We start from the raw sequence: 20,510 nt of genomic DNA, 5'->3' as shown, positions 1-20,510 counted from the left end.
TGAAATACATGTACCTTTTATTGTATAGTGAGAGCATTAGTACCAGGAAGGCACAAAACAGACTTCATAGTAACAAAAGGAGAAAACAAAAACAAACGTTCCATGTTAACCATGTTTACCATGTTTTTTTTTTTCTTTTCCTGAAGAGAGATCCTTTCACAGAAAGGATTATGGACACAGACACACAGACGCTTACTTAGTGTAAGTATGAGCACACAATGAAGTCAAAGACCAACGCTGAGACGACCCATTAAGACTTTAAAGAAGCGGGTTATTAATGTATGGCTGTATGGTGTGCGAACCCCATTGAGAGTTCATACAATAAACATCATCATGTCCGTCAAAGTCCGACTCTACAAAATGTTCCACTCGGTTGAAAACATCAAAGTTTTAAAGGAGACGTTACATAGCAATATGGAACTCATATTTATTTGTATAAAATAAGTTTGGTTTTTTTTTGGTTGCTTTTTAAAAAATGTTTTACAAATGTATTGCAAATATGTGAAAACTGGCATCACTGGCTCGTTTTAAAAAATAAAGCAACAAAGTCTTCTGAGGTTAAAAAGACGAGGAGACGAAACACCACATCAACAGAACCACAAGGATCTGAGGGGTGAATAAAAGTAGCTGCAGTTCCACAAAACCGCCACCGCGTCGCTGTTTCCCGCCGACATTTTTTGAAAGAACTCTTAGGTTTTTCTTTTCCCCGTTTGCATATCGTCTTTATCCTTTTTTTTTTTTCTTTTTTTTTCTTTTTTTAGAAATGTCAAACAGTTGATGTAAAAACTCCCAAGAAGTTTATTATCACTCATTTTCTGGGTAAACCAGAATCCACACAGGGCGAACTTGGAACAGACAACGGAGAGCCATCAATGGGTGACAGTAAACAACTTAAAAACCACTGAGTTTAAGGACCAGAGTGGAAGATTTAGTGACATCTAGTGGTAAGAAACCCTGAGCAGACCCGTGTTCTGGGACACTGCAGATATGCGTTTCTTAATTTAACAATAATTGACGGTTTACTGGTCTGGTGTTAATCATTTGAGTTGCAGGGAGGATATTTTTGGTTGCTTAGCTTACGCTAAGCAAAGGATTCTTCTTTTCAACTCAGAGGCCCAAACGAGTGATATTAAACTTCAGCTGTGAATTTAACTCCAAAACGCGCTTCCCAATTTATTTATGACCCGATTCTTTTACCACCACATGACTGAAAAGCCAGTGTTTAATGAGACGTAGAAACTTAAAAGGTGAACGTGAACCTCTTTGCAGTTATTTGATGGTGTGTGCTGTAAGGAACTGTATTTTAAACACACCGCAATGGCTAAAACCTTTGTGAAAGTGTGAGAGGGCCGACTGTCGGTGTGAATCTGAGCTACGCGACTTCACAATTAAAGCCGTTTCTCTGTTGATTCAGTCGACTGCACCAGGAGCCCTATGGGCTGGCTCAGTCTGGACTGGGAGATTCAACCAGTCTTTCCTGTCACACGTCACTAATACTGTCTCGTACATTGCTTATAATACTGAATGTGTTCGGCTGCAGGCAGGGCAGGATAACCCTTTGACACACAACGGGTGAGGACAGTCTCTATACAAACAAAAACAATGTATAAAGCCATCTTAATGGGTGGCGGTTTTGAGGGGGGTAAATGCGAGGATGCAAGGAGTCAAAATCCCGCTCACGGATTCCAGTTCAAAATGCAAAAGAAATGGTGACAGAACGCGACTCTGCGACTCTTGTTTTTTTTTTTTTCGAGCTGAGATTACAGGAGAGCTCGCATGGCTTTTTGGACGCGTCGGGACAAGTCTGAAAGCTCATTCCTTCGAGAGATTTCACAGAACGGGAGACAGTTTCAAACGCGGGGCTTAAGACGGTGGAAAGCTCCGCGAGCTGTCGAATGGCTCGGATGTTCTAGACAGTGAGGAGAGCGAGCGGGTGGGCGGGCGAGCGAGGGCGTGATTGTCGTGGCCGAGGTTTGACATCTGCATAGAGTTGAAGAGAAGGCACGGCAGGTGAGTCATGTGTCCGGTCCTGGGGGGAGGGTGGTGGTGGTGGTGGTGGTGGTGGTGGGTTGGGTGGGTGGATGGCTTCCATTGTTGAGATAAATGACGAGGTGTAGAAGAAGACTGGAGAGAGAGACAAGTTGTTTTTTTCTTCTTCTTCTTCTGTTTTCCACGCAGCTGAGTAAAAAGTTGCGCATTTTATTTCCACTTTTCTTCTCTTCTCTTTGGTTTGCAGCTCAGTGACTTTGTCCTTTATGTCCTCCGGAGGAAATCTTTGATATGCTGTCCATGTCCGTCCAAAAATCTTATTAAAAAAAAAGAAGTAAAGTGTGGTTTCTGGACTCCGACTAAACGGAACACTATTTTGTATTTTCCAGACATTCTGACAGGATCCCTTTTGTTTCCTTTCTTACTGAGAGCAGCTCTGGTTGCCAGTTCCAAACACGGGTCCCGCTGAGCCAAATGTTCCTTTCTAGGCTCCTGTTGCAGCTCCAGCTCCCCTCCCTCCCCTCCTTCCCCCGTGTTGGTTCATATGCACCAGTCAGTCGGAGCTGGAGGCTGCGGCCTCGTCGCTACCATCAATACGAGCCGCTCTCGCCGCCTCCCTCCCACCCTGTTCCCTGAGGCCTGCCGTCACCGGGACGCCGAGCAGCAGCAGCAGCGAAAAAAAGAAAAAGAAAAAAAGAGAGAGAGAAGGCGGCCCAACGTGTCGCGCCGCCTCCGTCACACCACGAACTCAGGCACCTCCTCGCTGGTCAGGTCCAGGGAGAAGTACTTGTTGGCTCTCTTGATGGCGAACGGGTGCTGGTCGGCCAGCATGCTGGCGCGCTGCTCGGCGAGGCTCTGGTAGCCGCCGCCGTCGCTCAGCTCCTGGGCGCAGCCGAACGTGTAGCTGTGGGCCGTGTCCTGGCAGAGCTCCGCCCACTGCAGGCAGTCCTTCTGATAGAGGCGCACGTCGTCCAGGGACTGGCTGTGCCGGTCGGTGGACGACTGGGGCTTCCTGCACGCAGACGTCTGGAGGGCGAGAGAGAGAGTAGACAGAGAGAGAGAGAGAGAGAGAGACAAGTCAAATAACATTAAGAGGAAAAGGCTGGAAGTCATCCAGCAGCAGTCCCGCGTCGCAGTGTAGTGAATGTCATGGTCCCAAAAATACAAAATAAATCCACAATCAAGGCAGCAGCTCTTGGGTTGTTTTTCAGCGAGATGTGACACTAAAGTCAGGATGAAAAACCAACATTGAAACATAAAATAATCTTTCTTAACCACTATACATTTCACCAAGGTGCAATAAAACACTTATTTATATGTCAGTATTATGTAGATAACTTTTGTATAGTCCAACTGTCCATAAGATTCCCTTTTTATAATGTTCTTATTTTATTATTTACTAATTTTTCTTCTCTTTGCACTATATTGTTGCTGGAATTATGTAGATTTCTCCAATGTGGGAATAATAAAGGCACTCTATTCATTTCTATAAAGCTACCAATGACGTAACCTTTTTATTTGCCTTCCGTCTGTCTATGACAACGGTTGACAAATGATGTTTACCTGCGGCAGGGACTCGATGCTCTGTCCTCGCATCTTGACCACCGTCTCGGACGAGCTGGAGGTCGACGAGCTGACGTCCTTCACGATGAGCCCTTCAGAACACAAGAAACGAGAACACGTGTTAAAAACTCGCCGTGAGCGCGTTTTGACGTCGGAATGCAAGCAGGAGAAGAAAAATAATTGCATTTAAAAAAAAGTGAGATACCGGAGTATCCGTTGCTCTGATCGGGCGACATGGTCAACATGTCCTCTGTGATGTGGATGCACAGCTCCTGGTCCAGAACCATCTCGTGCAGCTCCTCGTAGTCTTTGGGGTCGTCCACCAGCATCTCGATCTCTGAAAAACACAGACGGTGGCAGCGTGAGCCGTGCGTCTGACCCCGGCGGGGAGGCCATCTCCTCCTCCTCCTCCTCGGGAACCTCACCGTCGTCGTCCAGGACGCGCTCCTTGCCGCCGCTCTCGATGCCCGACGTGTGGGAGCTGCCGTGGCTGGTGGTGGAGGAGCTGCAGGTGCGCAGGGGCCTGTGCGGGGCCTGGCCGGAGACCCGGAAGCTGTCGGCCTCGATGCCGGAGGTGTGCGAGCTGCCGTGGCTGGTGGTGGAGTGGCGAGACAGCCGCTTGTGGTGGGAGGCGCTGCCCGCGCTGCTGCCGCTGGCCCGCGAGCGCTTGTCCAGGTGGTCCATGTCCAGCTCCAGGGCGTCGCTGATGTACGACTCCCTGTACTGCTTCTTCTCTGAGGTGGAGACGAGAACGAGGCACGTTGAAAACATCTTCCAGCTACTGGAAACAACAGAGCCGGTGCCCGGTAGCTCAGCGGACAGCGGGGGGGAAAAAAAAAGAAGTCTGCTAGACTCTGAAAAGCAACATCATGACTTCTCATAACCAACAACCCTTTCATACCAAGCTGGTCGACGCGTTAAAAAAATATTTGCAGGTTTCAAAGGAGTGTGGCATCAGTTTATCCATGGCAGGGTTGAGGTTTTGCCTCAACCTGAATATGGAACAAGCAAAACTCATCAAAATAAATTAAATGTCAAGAAAGATTTATACCCAGCTTTTTTATTTGCAGCCTTTTTCAAATTTCATCAGTAACCCTTTTCCCTGTGCTAATAATACATTCAAAAATGAAATAACAACAATAAACCAATTAAGTAAAGATAATATCCTTCGATTAACGTCCTGTCCTGATCAACCCCCCCCCCCCCCCCCCCCCCCAGAATCCAAGATGACGGCCCATTCGTTTCAATGAGGTTGCTCAACCAGCGCATACGCCGAAAAAGTTTCTGACTTCCACAATAATGGGACCATAGAGGGTAGAGCGCAACAGTGTCACCTCCCATCATGCCTCTGTAACTCACATCATCTATTTGGCCAATCAGAACCATTCTGGAGAACGTCACTTAGAGACACGTCAGAATGCAGCCAATCAGAACGAGCTGAGACACAGCGGCACGTGCGGGAATAAACTATTTTCTGGTGATTTTCTGCTTTTTGGGGCCATGGGATATTTTTGCTGCAGTACCGCGAGTGGCCACTGGGATTTGCAGTTTTAGCCGTAAATGTGCCGCATAAAACCGGTGGTCCAAATATAATTAAACTGCAGGCCCAAATTTAGCCCACGGGCCAGAGCTCGACACCTACGATTTACCGCTCATATTTTTCTTTTGTTTTTTTACTTCCCGTTCAACGCAGCGACACAAAGCGTTTCAATGTACCTTCGTTCTCTTCCAAGCGGCGGACTTGTTTGAGAACCGGCTGCAGGTTCATGTAGAGCCGGTGGCTGTTGCTGAGCAGCTGCAGGAGGTGGCGAGAGCGCACCGGGCAGCCGGTGTAGTAGATGAGTTTCCGCGCCGAGGGCAGACCGTCGGGAAGGATTTCAAACTTTTTGCCCTTTAAGAAAGAAAAAAAAAAAAAACAAAGAAACTTTTGTTAAGTACCTCCATAAACTAGGAAGTTATGAACTGGAATGTTGATTTTTTTTTTCTTCCCCCCCCTATCACACCTCCCACGGAGGCCCCCTGGTTTTATCTGGAACTATCAAAGCTTCAACTGCCGGCGGTGGATCATTTTCTCTCTCTTCTCTCTCTCTCTCTCTCTCTTTCTCACTCTCTCTCTCTCTGTGCAAATACTAAAACGTTCATAAACTGTTCCGGGCCGTTTGAGACTGATTTTCCAGGAAGAAGACATGTTGGCTAAAGGCAAAAAAAAAAAAAAAAAAAGAAAAGGAAAAAGAAAAAGAAAAAGAAAAAGAAAAAGAAAAAGAAAAAGAAAAAGAAAAAACAAAACTAAAATGGTGGGTTTGAGCTTTCTCCCTCTTTGGCAGCGGCCTGGGCCAATAGCAGCTGTCTTCAGTGTCAGCGGGGTTGTTTTCAACACAGACCTATAAACATTTCTGCGAGGGTTTGGCCTTTCAAAGGCGACGGGTGGCTTATAAAGTGGAAAATGCAGAGCGGCGCACATTTCTGACCACAGCACCGAGGGCCCGGCTCCGTTCATCCAGATGTTTCTGCAGATTTGGTGTTTTTTTTTTTTTTTTGAAGCGCGCGTGTAGGTAGGGGAAGCATTGTGTTGCCGTCTCCTCTGAGCGGTGGTGTTTTCTCTGGGCTCCTCTGAGGCCGCGAGACTTCCTGCTCGAATCCCCGAGAGGGCGGGGGGGATGTCTGCCGAGAGAACGGAGAAAGAATTCTTCTCTCCCTCAAATTTGACTTTCAACCTCAAACTGTGGCTCCCAGCTGGCAACCAGTAGGAATACAGACGCTGCAGTGGAAGGGGCCCCGAGCGTAAATTCAGAGGGCGACGGTGTTTCCGGGCTTTTACCGGGTTTGTATACGTTCAGGACGTTCAGGACGCATGTCTTGGGGTCTCGGCTGCCTTGTCCCAGCGCTCACGGCCGCTTTGAGTCGAGTTACGTCACTCAAACGTTTGATAGAGGGACGTTGACAAATTAATCGATTAATAATCAATCAACTAACTTAATTAATTGATTGATAATTTGCATCCCGAGTTTGGTCATCTTACTCTTTAAATATTATTTTATTCCTTTATTTCTTTTTAATCAATATTTTTCTTCTCTTTGCACCATATTGTTGCTGTGATTTCTCCAATGCTGATGAACAAAGGCATTCTATTCTATTCTATTCTGAGCTCTGTGGGCGGTCCGATGGGTTCAGTGCATTACATGTAGGAAAAGTGCCGCCTCTGAATTTAAAAGGGGTCGGGAATCAGCGCTGCCTCTGAGAAACCCTCTCCGGTGTCGCACCACAGATGCTCAGAACAGCTGCGTGACCTTCGTCTCCTGTCCAAGAGCTTCTCCCTCGCAGGCCACACACGGAGCAGGATTCTCAACCCCAGCACAGCAGCCCCTCGACATGGACGAGCATCGACCACCAGAGAGCTCACCGGGTCGGACGCCAGATTGGACTTTTACACCCCGCCGCTCCTTTCAAAATCTGAAACAAAGACCGACGCCGCAGCGCACCTTAGGTAGAACCACACCTCCCCCCTGCCCTGCCCCCCCACCACCACCTACTCGGAAGGCGTCGCAGCATCTGGTGTTTATTGACCCACGTGTCCCCGCGTCCAGCTGCACGGCTCTGGACCGAGGCCACGGCCGCGGTAGCGGCGGGCGCTGGATGACGTGACTCGTGGGTTTCGGGGCGGAGACGCAGGCCTGTTATTCGGCAGAAGGGTGGGGACGGAGCCACCAGGGGCCCTTCAGGCCCGGGGAGAAACCACAGTCACGCCGTCCCGCCTCGCTGCGAGGACGCCGCAGCCAGCAGACGGCAGGAAACCGCCGGAAAAACAACAAGAGCGAGGAAAACAGGAAGTCTTCGGTGTCAACGCAGGGGCAGATGTGGCGTTGTTTTTTTTTTACGACAACTTTGGGATAAATAAACACTGCAGACACTCCTGCGCGGTACTTCTGGGCCACTACGCTGACGCTAACCTGCTGAGACCCCACAATGTCAAATACATCAAATGAAGGAGCCGAAATTAGAATGGAAAGAGGTCGAAGAAGAAGAAGAAGAAGAAGACGGATTTCCATTAATGTGCACTGGGAGACGGCTGATAAAAGAATAAATCAACAGGGCTGCGTGTCAGAGCGGGGAGAGTACCGCAGCTGACTGCATGTTGAACGCACACACGGTAACACACGGTAACAGCGTGTGTGTGTGTGTGTGTGTGTGTGTGTGTGTGTGTGTGTGTGTGTGAGGATCGCAGAGAAAGTCTTTCTAAATCCCTGATTAGTTCCAGAGGACTTGCAAGATGAAAAAAAAAAGGAAGCCTTGCGCAAGAATTTCCACAACCCAGAGCAGGAGACAACATCACTGTAAGCTGCACTGGAGGAGGGGCGGCTGGGTTTCAGCGCCAAGGAAATATTCAAAAAAGGTGTGTATATGTAATATATATGTGTATGTATATGTATATATATATATCTATATACATACAGACACACACACACACGTCAGAATCTAGCACAGACAAATAAAACAATGAAGCTACGATGACTGGTCTTGACCTACCACGAACACCAGTTTTCCTACGTTGGACCAGGGGAAGTCGTACAACAGCTGCCTCACTGACCCGACATTCTGCAACACGAGAGCACACCGACGAGGTCAAAATGAGTCAACCGACAGATCACGTACATTGAAAAAAAAAAAAAAAGAAGAAAAAAGTTACATCTCTTGCTATTGTTAAGAAAGGAAAACCTAGATGCAGCAATCAACAGATTACGAGTACCTGAAATATTTGAATGCCGCGCAAAGTCAGTCCCAGCGTCAGCGAGGCCTCCACCTCCTTCTTGTCCTGTTGGGAAAAGAAAGATTTTACACAGAGGCTGCTGCAAGGAGCCATCAAAATGGCGCAACTCTCACACACACACACACACACACACACACACACACACACACACACACACACACACACACACACACACACACACACACACACACACACACACACACACACACACACACACACACACCTTGTAGAGTCTGTAGTAGTGGACGGTGACGTCGTCCAGCTGGGCGCACTCTTTGATGTATTTGAGGTGCGCCTCCGAGGCCGTGAGGGCAAACTGGTCTTTGTGCATGTTGGGGATGTGCCTCAGGATGTAGTCACGGCCGCGCTTGGCTATCACCTGAATAGAGAGACGGGGAGAGAGAGAGAGAGAGAGAGAGAGAGAGAAAGAGAGGTGGATGTCAGACTCGGCCGCTCTTCATTAGGACAGCGCGACGGTGTCGCTCGACTCACTGCTGGGCAAACAGACGGCGACCCAGAGGGACGGCGGCTGAACACACTCCCGCTGGGACTAGCACATGACTAATACTGAAGCTTTCGCAAGCACGTTTTTAAGCGAGCCTGCGGGGGGCAGTGTGTGTGTGTGTGTGTGTGTGTGTGTGTGTGTGTGTGTGTGTGTTGGGGGGAGTCGCTCGACTCCAGCGCTCGTCGTCAAAACAACTTCCTGCCGCTTCCTGATTCCAAGTGGCGATAAGAAGGCAGGAGGCAAATTACAGGAAGTGGAGGGGCAATCATACGGGTGTGGCGGTCATTGCCGGCGAGGAGGGGTGGGAGTGGGGGGGGGGGGGGGGTCTGACAGTAAAGCCGTAACAGCCGGAGTCGGCCGGAGCATTTTTCAAGATTTAAAAAAGAACGATGCTGCGTGTGCCACTTCCAGGGACGGAAATAAACCAGGCGGCCCACTTCTGCTGCAGCTCGCACCCGGACCCAGTGGCGGCCGCTGGCTAACGCTGTGGTGGGGGCCGCCACTAGCTAAAAACACTAAAACGACTAAAAACATTGACTTCAACGCGTCCAAGCTCCTCCAGTACAGACACACTGATTCACTGAGTCAACCAGTGACCTGGTTTTTAGGCCCCGGCATTTTGGAACGTTTGGTTTTACTCTGCGACTCGCAGACACATCGGACAGTCAGTGTCAGCGCGATGGGGATTTATCAACTGAATAAAGCGACACGTTGACCGCCTTCGTCAAATTTGCTACCTCTTTAAAGGATAAGCGTGTAATATTTTCAGATTCTGAAGAACAAACATCAGCAACATCAAGTGGTTACATATTAGACTGCAGTGTCTTCACCCTGCCTCCCTCTCCTGAGCTTGCCAGTGGGCTACGGTGGCCCGCGCACCCAAACCTTGGATACCTTGCCCACCTTCTTCTTCGTTGGTTTATTTGAAGATGCGAGCGTGCTGGATTGTCCACACCGGGCTTCCTGAGATATATGGCGGCTAACTGGAAGCTAGCCCTTGCTATATGTATATTCTTAGATACTGTTTATATGAGAACTGTTCTAAAGGTAGGAAGACCAAATTTCTTTTATTGTGCTGTGATTATACACTTTTATTAATGTACCAATGGGGATTATGTTAAGCTTTTACCACTGTAAAAATCATAAATCACACCATATAATACACACTGGACCTTTAACACTTTAAAGATGCGGCCTTAACCTGACAGGGACGCCGTCGACCTCAAAGCGTGGCACGAACAGAGGGACGAAGGAATTGACTCACCCAGGGGGGGAAGTAGGCCTCGGGTTCAAAGTACTTCCCAAAGTGCTTGTTGCGTTTGAAGTTGCCGAGGTCGGCCTGCAGGGCGAAGGCCGCCAGCAGGAAGTAGGCCTCCTCCCGCTGGATGCACTGGGAGAGCAGCACCTGCTTCCTCAGGTGCCAGTAGTAGTAGTACCGGGCCATGCGGTCACTGCAGGGGGAGAAGGAAAACATATTATTGAAGTTAAAATATAATTAGCATGGTCAAGGGCCGACGGTGCAGGTGTTGCTGCAGTGTTTGGCTCAACTTAGAGCAGCTTTACCTGATCAACCTCCCATTCTCAACATAATACTGGGCTCTGAAGTGAATGATCATCGGGGGGCCAAACTGGTCGATGCCCTAGAAGACAGAGTTACAGCAGCCTTGTTTTAAAATGAACTCAAGTATAACAACATGTCTTTATTCAACAATTTCTTTATTTTACAAATTACTGTTGACTTTCCCTGTGTTTCTCACCTTGCTGGCTTCTCTTTTCCATTCTTTAGGACAGTATTTGGAAAGTTTCTGATCCAGTTCCATATAGATGTGTTCATTATCTGTCAAGAGAAGGGGGAGATCTACCTTAGGAACGTATTCTCTTTGTTATTTGATCTATGTGTGTGTGTGTGTGTGTGTGTAGGCGCCATCGTGTTTGTGTATGCACTTTAAATGTGTGTGTGCGCTGAATGCTGCTGTTCAAAGCGAGGCCCAGGGGCATCACATCAGAACTCCCCGGCTCTTGTCTTTGTTCTCAGGCACCGTGGGTTTCCGTCTCATTACTCGGCACCACGCCGCCTTTTCTAAATCTGCTTTTGACGCTCGGCATACCTGCTGATCTAAAAGTGAATAAACAAGCCTAAATCTTCTGTGCGACGGAAAGCGCGGAAAAAGAAAAAGCACGACAAGTTGCAGCGGGTTCCCCCAGCAAACGTGAATGTAAATATGTTAGGCGTGGTGACAAAAAACAAAGGTTACAAGTTTTGTTTTTTTTAACGGATTTGTATTCGATCTCCAAAACCCCACCGCGCACTCTGTTTGGCTTCCACAAAGAAGAAAGTTAACGCATGCCAGGGAAACATCTTCCCATGAAGATTATTATGATTTCGTCCCTGTCGACACAGGACTGACGTCAGTGACTTTTGGATCGCAGCGATTTCAAAATCCAAAATACTGAGCAGCGAGAGCACAAAGGGGGCGTGCGCTTCCAGGAAAAATATTTCTGTTGGTCGGATCTGACTTGGTTCAAATTGACAGGAATTCATTAAAAAAATAAAGATATAAAACACAGAGATTCAGTTCAGTGGGGTTTAGTTTCGCAGCCTGAAGAGAGACGGCAGAGGGAGACAATATGAGAGCTTCAAAGTGACAAAACTGCTCCAAACAACATGCCGGTCCGGACCGGGGTGGGGGGGAGGGGGGGGGGGCACAGTTGGTGTCACCCAGGGGTTGAGTGGCCTGTGTTTGCCTTGGGGATTTCACACTGGTCACAAAAGCACTTTAGGAATGTCCCACAATCAGACCCATTGGCTCCTGCTCAACTGACCCGCCGGCCCGCCATTGGCTCATCTGGGGGCCAGCTGTCTGAAAACACTGCCGGCGCTGCAATTCACTATCTCTCTCTCTCTCTCTCTCTCTCTCTCTCTCTTTGCAGTCGCTTCCAATTGTGGCCCCCGTTGTCCGCGGCGCAGACACGGTGACTCACCCTCCACTTACGACCACCGCGCGCCGTGCCGTGCCGGGCTGGGCCGGTCGCTGTAAAAACACAACTCTGGGCCGAGTGAACAATGGGAGCCAGTCAGGACGATGAGGCCCCGTTTCCTGGCAGCTCGCCGTGGCATGTAGGTGAGAGATGCTACACGTTGGGGTAGATTCTTTTTCTTTGGCCAAGTCGCAGCTCTCAGAAACGTGGCTGTTTAGTCGGGCTATTTTTGCGTTACTGGTGGAGGGTGTGGCATCAATTCAGTTCAATTTATGAAGAGCTGCACAACAAATATTGGCAGAATTTGTTGTTGGCACAGCATGATGTAAGTATGTGGCTATGATGACATCACACGGAAAACTTAATGTATACAAATAGAAACACACAAGAGTTGTTTAGGTGGAGTAGATCTATAACACCGACCGCAGGGCAACCAGTTGGAACAGGTGGTGAACTGGATGAGATGATCAGAAACTATCGTTTATTCTCTTGTAATGGTGTGTTTATGGTAAAGTGAATCTAGTGATGGGAGGAGGCCTGTGATTTTTAATGCTTTTTTGATCATGTGACGGAGTTTGTTATGTGATTGACCATGCAGACTGTGATGGATGAAGTCAGGATGCTTTGAAAGATGGCTGTGTAAAACTGGAGGAGGAGGAAGATTGTGTTTGACCTTGCATTTTTTGAGCTGGCTGATGTGAAACAGGCAGAAGGAGGAGAAGAAGAAGAAGAAAATCTGAGCATCTTACTTTGAATAACACTGAGTCCAAACAGGTGACAGTCCTTCAGCCTCAGAAGGTCACAAACCTGGACCAACAGTTCCTGGCACAGGGTCTTCACCTGAAGAGGGAGCACAACAAAGAAAGGCTCCAATGTGGTCTTTGAGTCACAAAGAAGCACAAGGATTCTCCGACACAACTGTCTGAAAGCGGCAAAACCAACTCTGGCCCGAACTCACGTTGACGATGACGTTGAGCGTGTCGTCGTTGGGCAAAAAGACGCAAACACAGCGGCGGTCCTGCATGGTTTTGTTGTTGTGGAAGTTCAGTTTGTTCATCTTCGTGTGGCTGGGACAGGACAGGCTCCTCTGCCTGCAACCGGGGCTCCGGGCCCACTGATGAGCCGCCTCCTCGGCCGCCGACAACACCAGTGTTTTTTTTCCCCCTCAGCTGCACCCAAGAAGAGAAACGGCCGGACCGACAGGCTCAGCAGGCCGAGCAGCGCCGTCAGGACAGGGCATGGGGACCTGAGCTGCAGTCAGCCACTGTGGAGACACAGATAACGGAAACATCACTCATCAACTCAAATCTTTCTTCACAATATGGAAAGTTTTCCCCGATAGGTGATTTCTGCACCGTAAGTAGACGTAAACATTTTTAGTTTAGTTTTAGGGGCCGTTTACACGGAGACAGATTTAAACACGAAGTCGTATTCCAAAAAAATTCCCGTTTACATGGAGACGCTGGAAACGACTGAAAGCGATGTAGTACCTATGCCAGGCCTCGTGTGGCACCGCAAGTTTACTCCCTGAAGGCGGGAGAAGAAGAAGAACACCTTAAGCACGATGTGTTTAAAGAAGCAGTAGCTCGCTAACAACATTAGCACCACAGAGAGCAGAAAGAAAGATCGCTGGTGAAAAGACGGTGTGGATGAACTTCTGCTTCCAGTTACTTCAGAACACAAAGCCTTAGAAGGTCCATGTTGAGGTTGACTAGGAGTCGTTCCAGTAAATGTTTGCAGACATCATTTAGGTTTCCTGCCTCAATATCCCAGTCCGCTGACCCCAAAAGAAAATAAACAAAAAAATAAAACAGGAGGTTTGCAAATTGCTTTTGGTTGCAATTTGGTTGGTCTAAATATTCATGACTCTGACTCGACTTTGTGACCCCTGTGGATTGCCTTCCACCTCGGGAGCATGTAAAGTTGACTTCTTTCAAGCGACAACATCCACACGCTGTGAGCGGCAACAGACTGCTCGCAGCGTGAAGCCCGCCGGGGGACACGCGAGACGCTGAGCAGGCGTGAAAAGTGTCGCACCAGACAAAAGAATGTTAAGGAACAATCAGAGCAGATTATCACCTCTTCCTGTCAGGCGCTGCCTCACCTTCAAGCCGTGTGTGCCACCACAAACAGACGGGACGGATAATGGGAGGCTCACGTTACAGGGTGAAAACAATTAGCATTTCAAAAGGGACCCTATCAGAGAATGCCGGGGAATTTACGACATTGGGAGGGCTGTGAGATGCTTAAAAAGTCAGGTTTCACTGAAACCGCATAGCTGAGAAACAGCGCTCGCTCCACGTCAAAGCAGGAGGAGTGGAATATAAAAGGAGTCACAGAAAATAAGAGGCGTGAGTTTAACCGAGGTTTCAAGCAGCAGGTTTGGAAAGAGCTGTTTGAGGCACCCACTGTCAACATATAGCACTGCATTAGCCGCAGCAGCCATAAATACTCATTCTGTTGACACAGAGCAGCGGCTCTCACTGGGGTTGGTCATTAGAATCTCAGTAAGGCGGTCAAACATCGACTCAGCAAAAGTTTGCTGATGAGCCGTGACCGGGGTGGCAGCTTGTGCTGCTGGCGACCTTGACTCAATGCATCACCGCTGCAATGCTGCACACGCAAACACACAAAGAGACAAAGGGACATCACCGGATGCATCACAAAGTATTGCCGTTAATAAATATAATAAATGCACCCACACAAAGGAGAGATTCAAAGTGAAATTCATCCGTGTGAACAGTTTCACGGTATCACCATTTTTCCATTACGAGATTTTTACGAGAATTACGTTTGCTTTTGTTTGTTTGCAGTCAAGACTTTTTGTTATATATTTTCTCTTTGATCAAAAAATATTCGGCCTCCTCCTCCATCCAAACATAACACGGCATTTTCACTTGAGGTGAACTGGTCACGTGACCCTGATACTTAGATACTTAGGTTTTGCGCAATTCTAGGGTCATGGAAACGCAGCTACTGGCGCGGTTCTTCACAACAACTTTAATTTCGCGCAGAGGCTTCAGCAACTCAGCAGACAGCAGTCGGCAAACGGATACTGAGGGAGTCGCCATCGTCCTGAGAATTCTCACGTCTGCAAGTTCACCACTGTTACTCAGACATCACAGATTACAGTCATCGTCAGTAGCTTTGAGATTACGTTGCATCATGTCTGGACATCAGCGCAAAGGAAATAAACGTCCCCTGTGACAATCAAAGAGGGTGGATCCGGCGAGGGCCAGCGTGCTGGGAGCGCCACGTGAGTGCGGAGAGTGCCGTTTAATGAAATTACCGCTGCTCTCCATCCCCCTTTCACTGCTGTGCACAGCGTGATGCAACACTGGGGCCCACCTGGAGCAGCCTTTCAGCCTCCGACAGGGATCCTTGTCAACGTGGCAAAGCTCAGGGCCAGGCGTGACACCGAAGCCGACGGCGAAAGAGAGAGGGAGAAACAGAGAGAAGGCCCCTGTCACAGCCTCACTCGCCCCTCTCAGTCTTTCCCTCCTCGGTAGGGGTGGAGAACCTTTGACTGTTATATAGGGTGGAAAAAAAAGCTCCTTTGCTTTTGAGGAGGAGAGGAGGCCGCCTGGGGGAGTGCAGGTCGACGCGCTGATTTAAGAAGAGCTTCGGGTACAGTGTCGTGTCACAGTCGAGCCCGGAGGAGCGAAGACGGTTCACAGTCAAGCACGTTCATGTTCAGGAAGAGACGGCGAGGGAGGCAGCGAGACGGAGCGAGGCAGCATCTGAAGTTCAAGCATGAAACACAAAACTGCTGCAGTCAGGAGAAATTCCTCGCCAACATCTGCTTCTCATTCCAACAATGACGGCCTTTGATTCCTGATGCACGCAGCGAGCGGCGCAGCCACCAACTTCACCACGTTTTCAAACAATGGATGCTCTGACAGCTCGCGAAAACTCGCCTTGAACCCCCCCCGGATCTGAGGCTGAAGTGGCCGAGCCCAGTTCTGTTTATGATTGCTTTGTACTCTCAGCCCGTTCCTTTGTTCCACCGCAGAGCACCTGAGATCACCTCTGTTGTGTTCGGAGCTGAATCGCTTTCCCATTAATAGCAGCTAAACTGTTTACTGACCCCCCCCCCCTTCCCCTAAAAAGGATTATAAACCTCCACCTGAGAAAAGTATGAACGCAAGCATTTAAAATGGGCCAAAAAAAAAAACAAACTTTACAGCCTCTCGGGTGTATGCAACAAAAACAGCAGTTACATGATAGGAAACATATTTCAGAGGCTGCACATGCTGACACCAACACCCCCTGGTGAAATATTTAAAAGGCTCCAATTTTAAAGGGCATGACTTTTGTAAATGGTGCCAACGACTGAATCAGAGTGGGAGAGGTTCCCTGCCAGGAGGGCTGTTTATTCAGCTGATGTGAAATGGTGCTGAGCCGACGAGTAGCTTTAAATCACATTGGTCACAAGATGGCATTAGCATTAGCAGTGAGACTCTCCTTCACCGTTGGACACCGACGTTGAAAAGGAGGAGCCGGGTGCTGGATAAAGCAAACAGCTGGAAGACACACTGCCCTGCTGTGACTGGAGGCACATTTACAGCTGTTTAAACCTTAAATATCAGAGCGTCCTGCGTGTTGTTGGCCTTCGAGACTGATCTGAGAATGTACACCGACGTTTAAACTGGGTAATTCCTCAGAAATTAGGTAATTATTAACAGGGGAAACATGCCTGCAGACCACAAAATCATGCAATGCCACAGACTATCAATATTTTATGCAAAATCTGAATGCAATTTCCTGAATAAATTCCCCGGTTCGTTGCCTACTTCAGACTAGACAAAACGTTTTAATGCTATTATGTATTTCCGGAAGAAAAGTGGAGGGACTGGCTGGCAGGTGGCTCCAGGCTTTATCATAGCTCAGTGAATATGCAGTGGAGAGCCTCGTAATACTTTGAAGGTTACTTAACGGTTGCGTCTGCATTTTGATTTAAATGTGCGCTCGTTGGATTTAATTGTGGAAGTGACAATAGAAGTTACCCTATTGACGAGCCTCATTAATAGCCTCTGAGGTTTCAAGATCTCACCCTCTTAATTGCTAGGAGTGAGGTGGAATTTTATTAAATAACACACCTTTAAAAAGTTAAGACAGGACGGTCATGCCTCGAGCAAGACAGCCGTTTTGAGGAGGATACCTTTTATTTTTCTTCTTCTTCAAACCTCAACATATTCCGTGATGACGCATAACAAAAAAAACAAAAAACTTTTGCCAGAGAATGTGAATTCGGCCTTCCATAATCTCAACCCAGCCTGTTGGTTGATGTAGGTTCTGCGTGAACAACAACAAGATATTGAGTAACTCAAAATGGCTTTATCTTCATCATGCTCACAGATGATTATTGACAGATAATTTAACATTTATTCAGAACATCTCTGGCTTTCATGTGGCCCAGAAAGGTGCACACACCTCTCTAACTGATGGCACGGACTAACAAGTTAGAACAGAGTCAGCAGCGTTCGTTCCCTCGCTCTCCTCCCTGCTAAGCATCCAGGCAGGCTGTGACTGAGTAACACCACAGAACTAGCAATCGCAGTGCAGGACACCGCGGAAAAAGCCAAACCAACCATTACGCTTCCCTGAAATAGCGCGGGCAGCCATAAAGGAGAGGGTTAAAAAAAAAAATGACTTGCAATTATAACATAAGTCAAACTCTGATGTTTTCGTCCACGCAAAGATTATACATTGGCCTGAAATGAAAACTGTTGCTGCAGGTAAACTGATCCTTTCTGTGTGTGCATGCAGATTTACCAACAGGATTGACTGCTCTCGTTCACACCATCACATCATTCGAGTGTCAAAAGAGCTCTGCATGTATTTCATTGCAAGAAATAAACTTTAAAAATGTGCAGGAAATCACACTGCTAAAGATGCGTCTTGAATAAGATCCCGTTGTGCCACCTGGGAATCAACAAGAGACTTACCACACTGCTCTCACAAAAATATATTTCAGGAAAAACTGAGCACGGAAACAAGAAGCCTGCGTGACAAGTGGATGCAAATAAATCATATTTGTCCTTTTCCTTGAAAGGCATCAAAACATCACTGAAAAGACCGAGCAAAGAGGAAAAACAATCCCAGGAAAGGAGGAAAAGTTGGGGGATATGCAGGAAATGCAGGAAAACCCAGACCTTGAAAGCATATTCCCATAATGTTTCTGTTGGATGTAAATTAGATGTGTATGATAGTTTTGGCATTCAGGTAATCAAAGCTTTCGAAAGACTGGCGAAGGCTACAAATTTCTTTGATACAAAGTTGCTTGAAAATAATAATAATTTAAAAAAAAAACAAAACAAAAAAAAAAACAGCAGATCTACAGCAGCATATATACAAAACACAAAATGTCATGTGTGGTTCTATTATGTAGGAGAGAGTGAAATCAATGCCATACTTTGCAAATATGATGGGATTTGGTAAGTGCAGCTTGAGCAATTATGTGATATCCCATTACACATTCCGTCAGGGATTCATGTGAATGACTCATCCGGCATTCCGACCATCTTTGTTCACAGGTTTCCTTTGCGTTTCCTACTCAAGCAGCGCTCTTCCTGTCCAGACAACACCTGCACCATCTTGCCCATTCATTGTGTTCTGTCACACCGCTGAGCCAACAACACAGTGTGGCAATCACAAAAAACCTTGAGCCTTTCTGCGTTGCTTTTTTTCACCTAATGGCTAGAACCGGCATGTCGAACAGCATTCTGGTACAGAGAACAGTTGGACTCCAGAGTGTACACTAAACTGGCAGCGATGTGCTAAGAACGGCAGTGAATTATGACTTGTGTATGACAAGTATTTGAAAAGTGGGGGAGAAAAACAGCGACACAGTAAAACAAAGAAAGAAAACACACAACACAAAAGTTCTGAATGCAAAACATCCATATTCATGCTCTTTAACATGTGCAAGAGCCCTCGAGCAAGGCAGTAGAGCGCTTTCATAACAACGAGAAGGACTCGGACATCCCGGGGAAACAAAACAGTCATAGTCGCCTTTTAGACGAGCCCAAATCTTACCAACTTACTAACCAAACACCCGCAATACTTGTACGGTGGGCCACTGGCATACAGCGGAATCGTTGTAAATGAATAACGCCTGTGTCATTCCTGAGTAATGAAGCGGGGGGGGGGACTTTGCAGTCAGATGAGACACAGGCGAGCCAAATGAAAAATGACGCGGTGTATACATCATTCTGTGCCATCAAAAATACTTATAAAACTACTGGGTTGAGGGATACATTTCCAAGTGTATGGGGGGGGGGGGGGCACTGATGCCATGGTTACAAAAATGGTTTGGAAAAGGGGGCAATAGCGCTGTTTTCCAATGACATAGCAAACAAAACCTTTTGTCATTAGAAAGCCATACCCTGAACCAAAAGGTCACGGGATTTTTTTTTTTTTTTTAGCCCCTTCTTATCTATGACGGCACCAGGTGGGATTATTAAAGCAGTTCAAAGTGGGAGGTTCCCCCACACGTTTTTTTTGAATGTCCCGTTTCCAAAAACTTCTTTGCGGATCTAAATGCATACTTTCCTTGAGATTGTGCCTCAGACTGTACAATTTTCGATGCTAGACTTTTCATCCACAAATAAAAAATGTTCAAAGGCGCCCCCGTACTTTGTTGTTGGTCTTTAAAAAATGTGTTAGACATGAGCAAAATGAAAAGATGGCAAACCGATTCTTTCCAGAATCCTCCAAAGAATTTGTGTCCCTTGTCCCGTGTCTTTGTTTTCGTCATTATTTTAAGTACACTGAGAGTTTGAAAAAGTCCAAAGTGGAAGGCGGAGAAGTTCGCAAACAGTTGAGGAAAGTTGGCAAACTTTCAAGGCGCTAACTCAACAAGTAGCTCAAGAGGCAGTTGGACAAGAATGTGACGGATAACGTTACACAGAGTTCGAGGCAGCGTTGAACGTGTTTAAAACAAACGCAGAGCGCCAAAGTAACAACGGCCGAGTTGAGGCGTCAAAACGCCGTTTACATGCTCGGCGAGGCGTCTTTTCTGTCGTTCACCACGAGCCACCGGAGTGACGTCGTCGTGAGCGCGAGCTAACCGTTAAACGGGCGAGGGCACGCGAAGCATCCAGGGAGCGAAACCCATCTTCCCCCTCCCCAAAAAAAAACAACTCACCTTTTCGACGAGAAAGCGAGATAAATATCCTTTAGCCACACACGTGTGTGTATATATATAGTCCAATGTTGTTCCCGCTCCCTTTTGGCAAAAGTCAAGCGACAGACGACGGCGAGTTGGGGGGGGGAGAAAAAGGGGAATTGGGTAAGTTTTGGAGATGAGCTAACGGCCGGCGCACCGTTCTCCTGCTCCGCAGCTAGAGCCCACAACACTGCGTTCCTACTGGGACCGACCGAGGTGAGCGCCTGCCCGCCGAGCCAGGGCTGGCAATACATGTGCGGTGCTAGGGGTGGCGGAGAGGGGACTGAAGGGGGGAAGGGTTGGTCGTTTGAAGAAGGACATTTTTGTTATTCAACGCAGCGGCGCGCGCAGGCGCTGGACACATGCGTGAAATTATGACGGCCGTGTGTCACCGCATATAAAAAAGCCACCTTGTTCCATTGTGTTGTCGTGCCGTTTCTTTCTGACATTTTCCCGCTCCGCTCCCGGCTGTCACCCCCGCAGAAAGTGGACTTGGTATCTCCCACGGCTGCTTCCCATTCCATCCATCCCGACTGGAT

At 47.8% G+C, this 20,510-nt stretch overlaps 1 protein-coding gene across 1 annotated transcript; it reads right to left on the bottom strand.

Moving 5' to 3' along the window:
• Positions 1-20,203, bottom strand: frmd6 (FERM domain containing 6). The gene is made up of 14 exons (XM_076023383.1): positions 19,951-20,203; positions 12,760-13,065; positions 12,551-12,641; positions 10,580-10,659; positions 10,386-10,462; positions 10,087-10,273; positions 8,541-8,696; positions 8,297-8,362; positions 8,077-8,145; positions 5,269-5,443; positions 3,978-4,286; positions 3,758-3,889; positions 3,553-3,644; positions 1-3,015 (listed from the first exon to the last, which is right to left on the bottom strand). Exons 2-14 carry the CDS (start codon positions 12,856-12,858, stop codon positions 2,725-2,727), a joined length of 1,824 nt encoding a protein of 607 aa, XP_075879498.1. The 5' UTR covers positions 12,859-13,065; positions 19,951-20,203; the 3' UTR covers positions 1-2,724.
• Positions 20,204-20,510: the final 307 nt, after the last annotated feature.

This window comes from Nelusetta ayraudi, unplaced genomic scaffold (genome assembly GCF_046127955.1).
Source record: "Nelusetta ayraudi isolate G7.1 ecotype Tasmania unplaced genomic scaffold, CSIRO-AGI_Nayr_v1 ptg000015l, whole genome shotgun sequence".
NCBI lineage: Eukaryota > Metazoa > Chordata > Actinopteri > Tetraodontiformes > Monacanthidae > Nelusetta > Nelusetta ayraudi.
The sequence above is the reverse complement of the archived record's forward strand: the minus strand, read 5'-3'. Positions and strand labels throughout refer to the sequence as shown.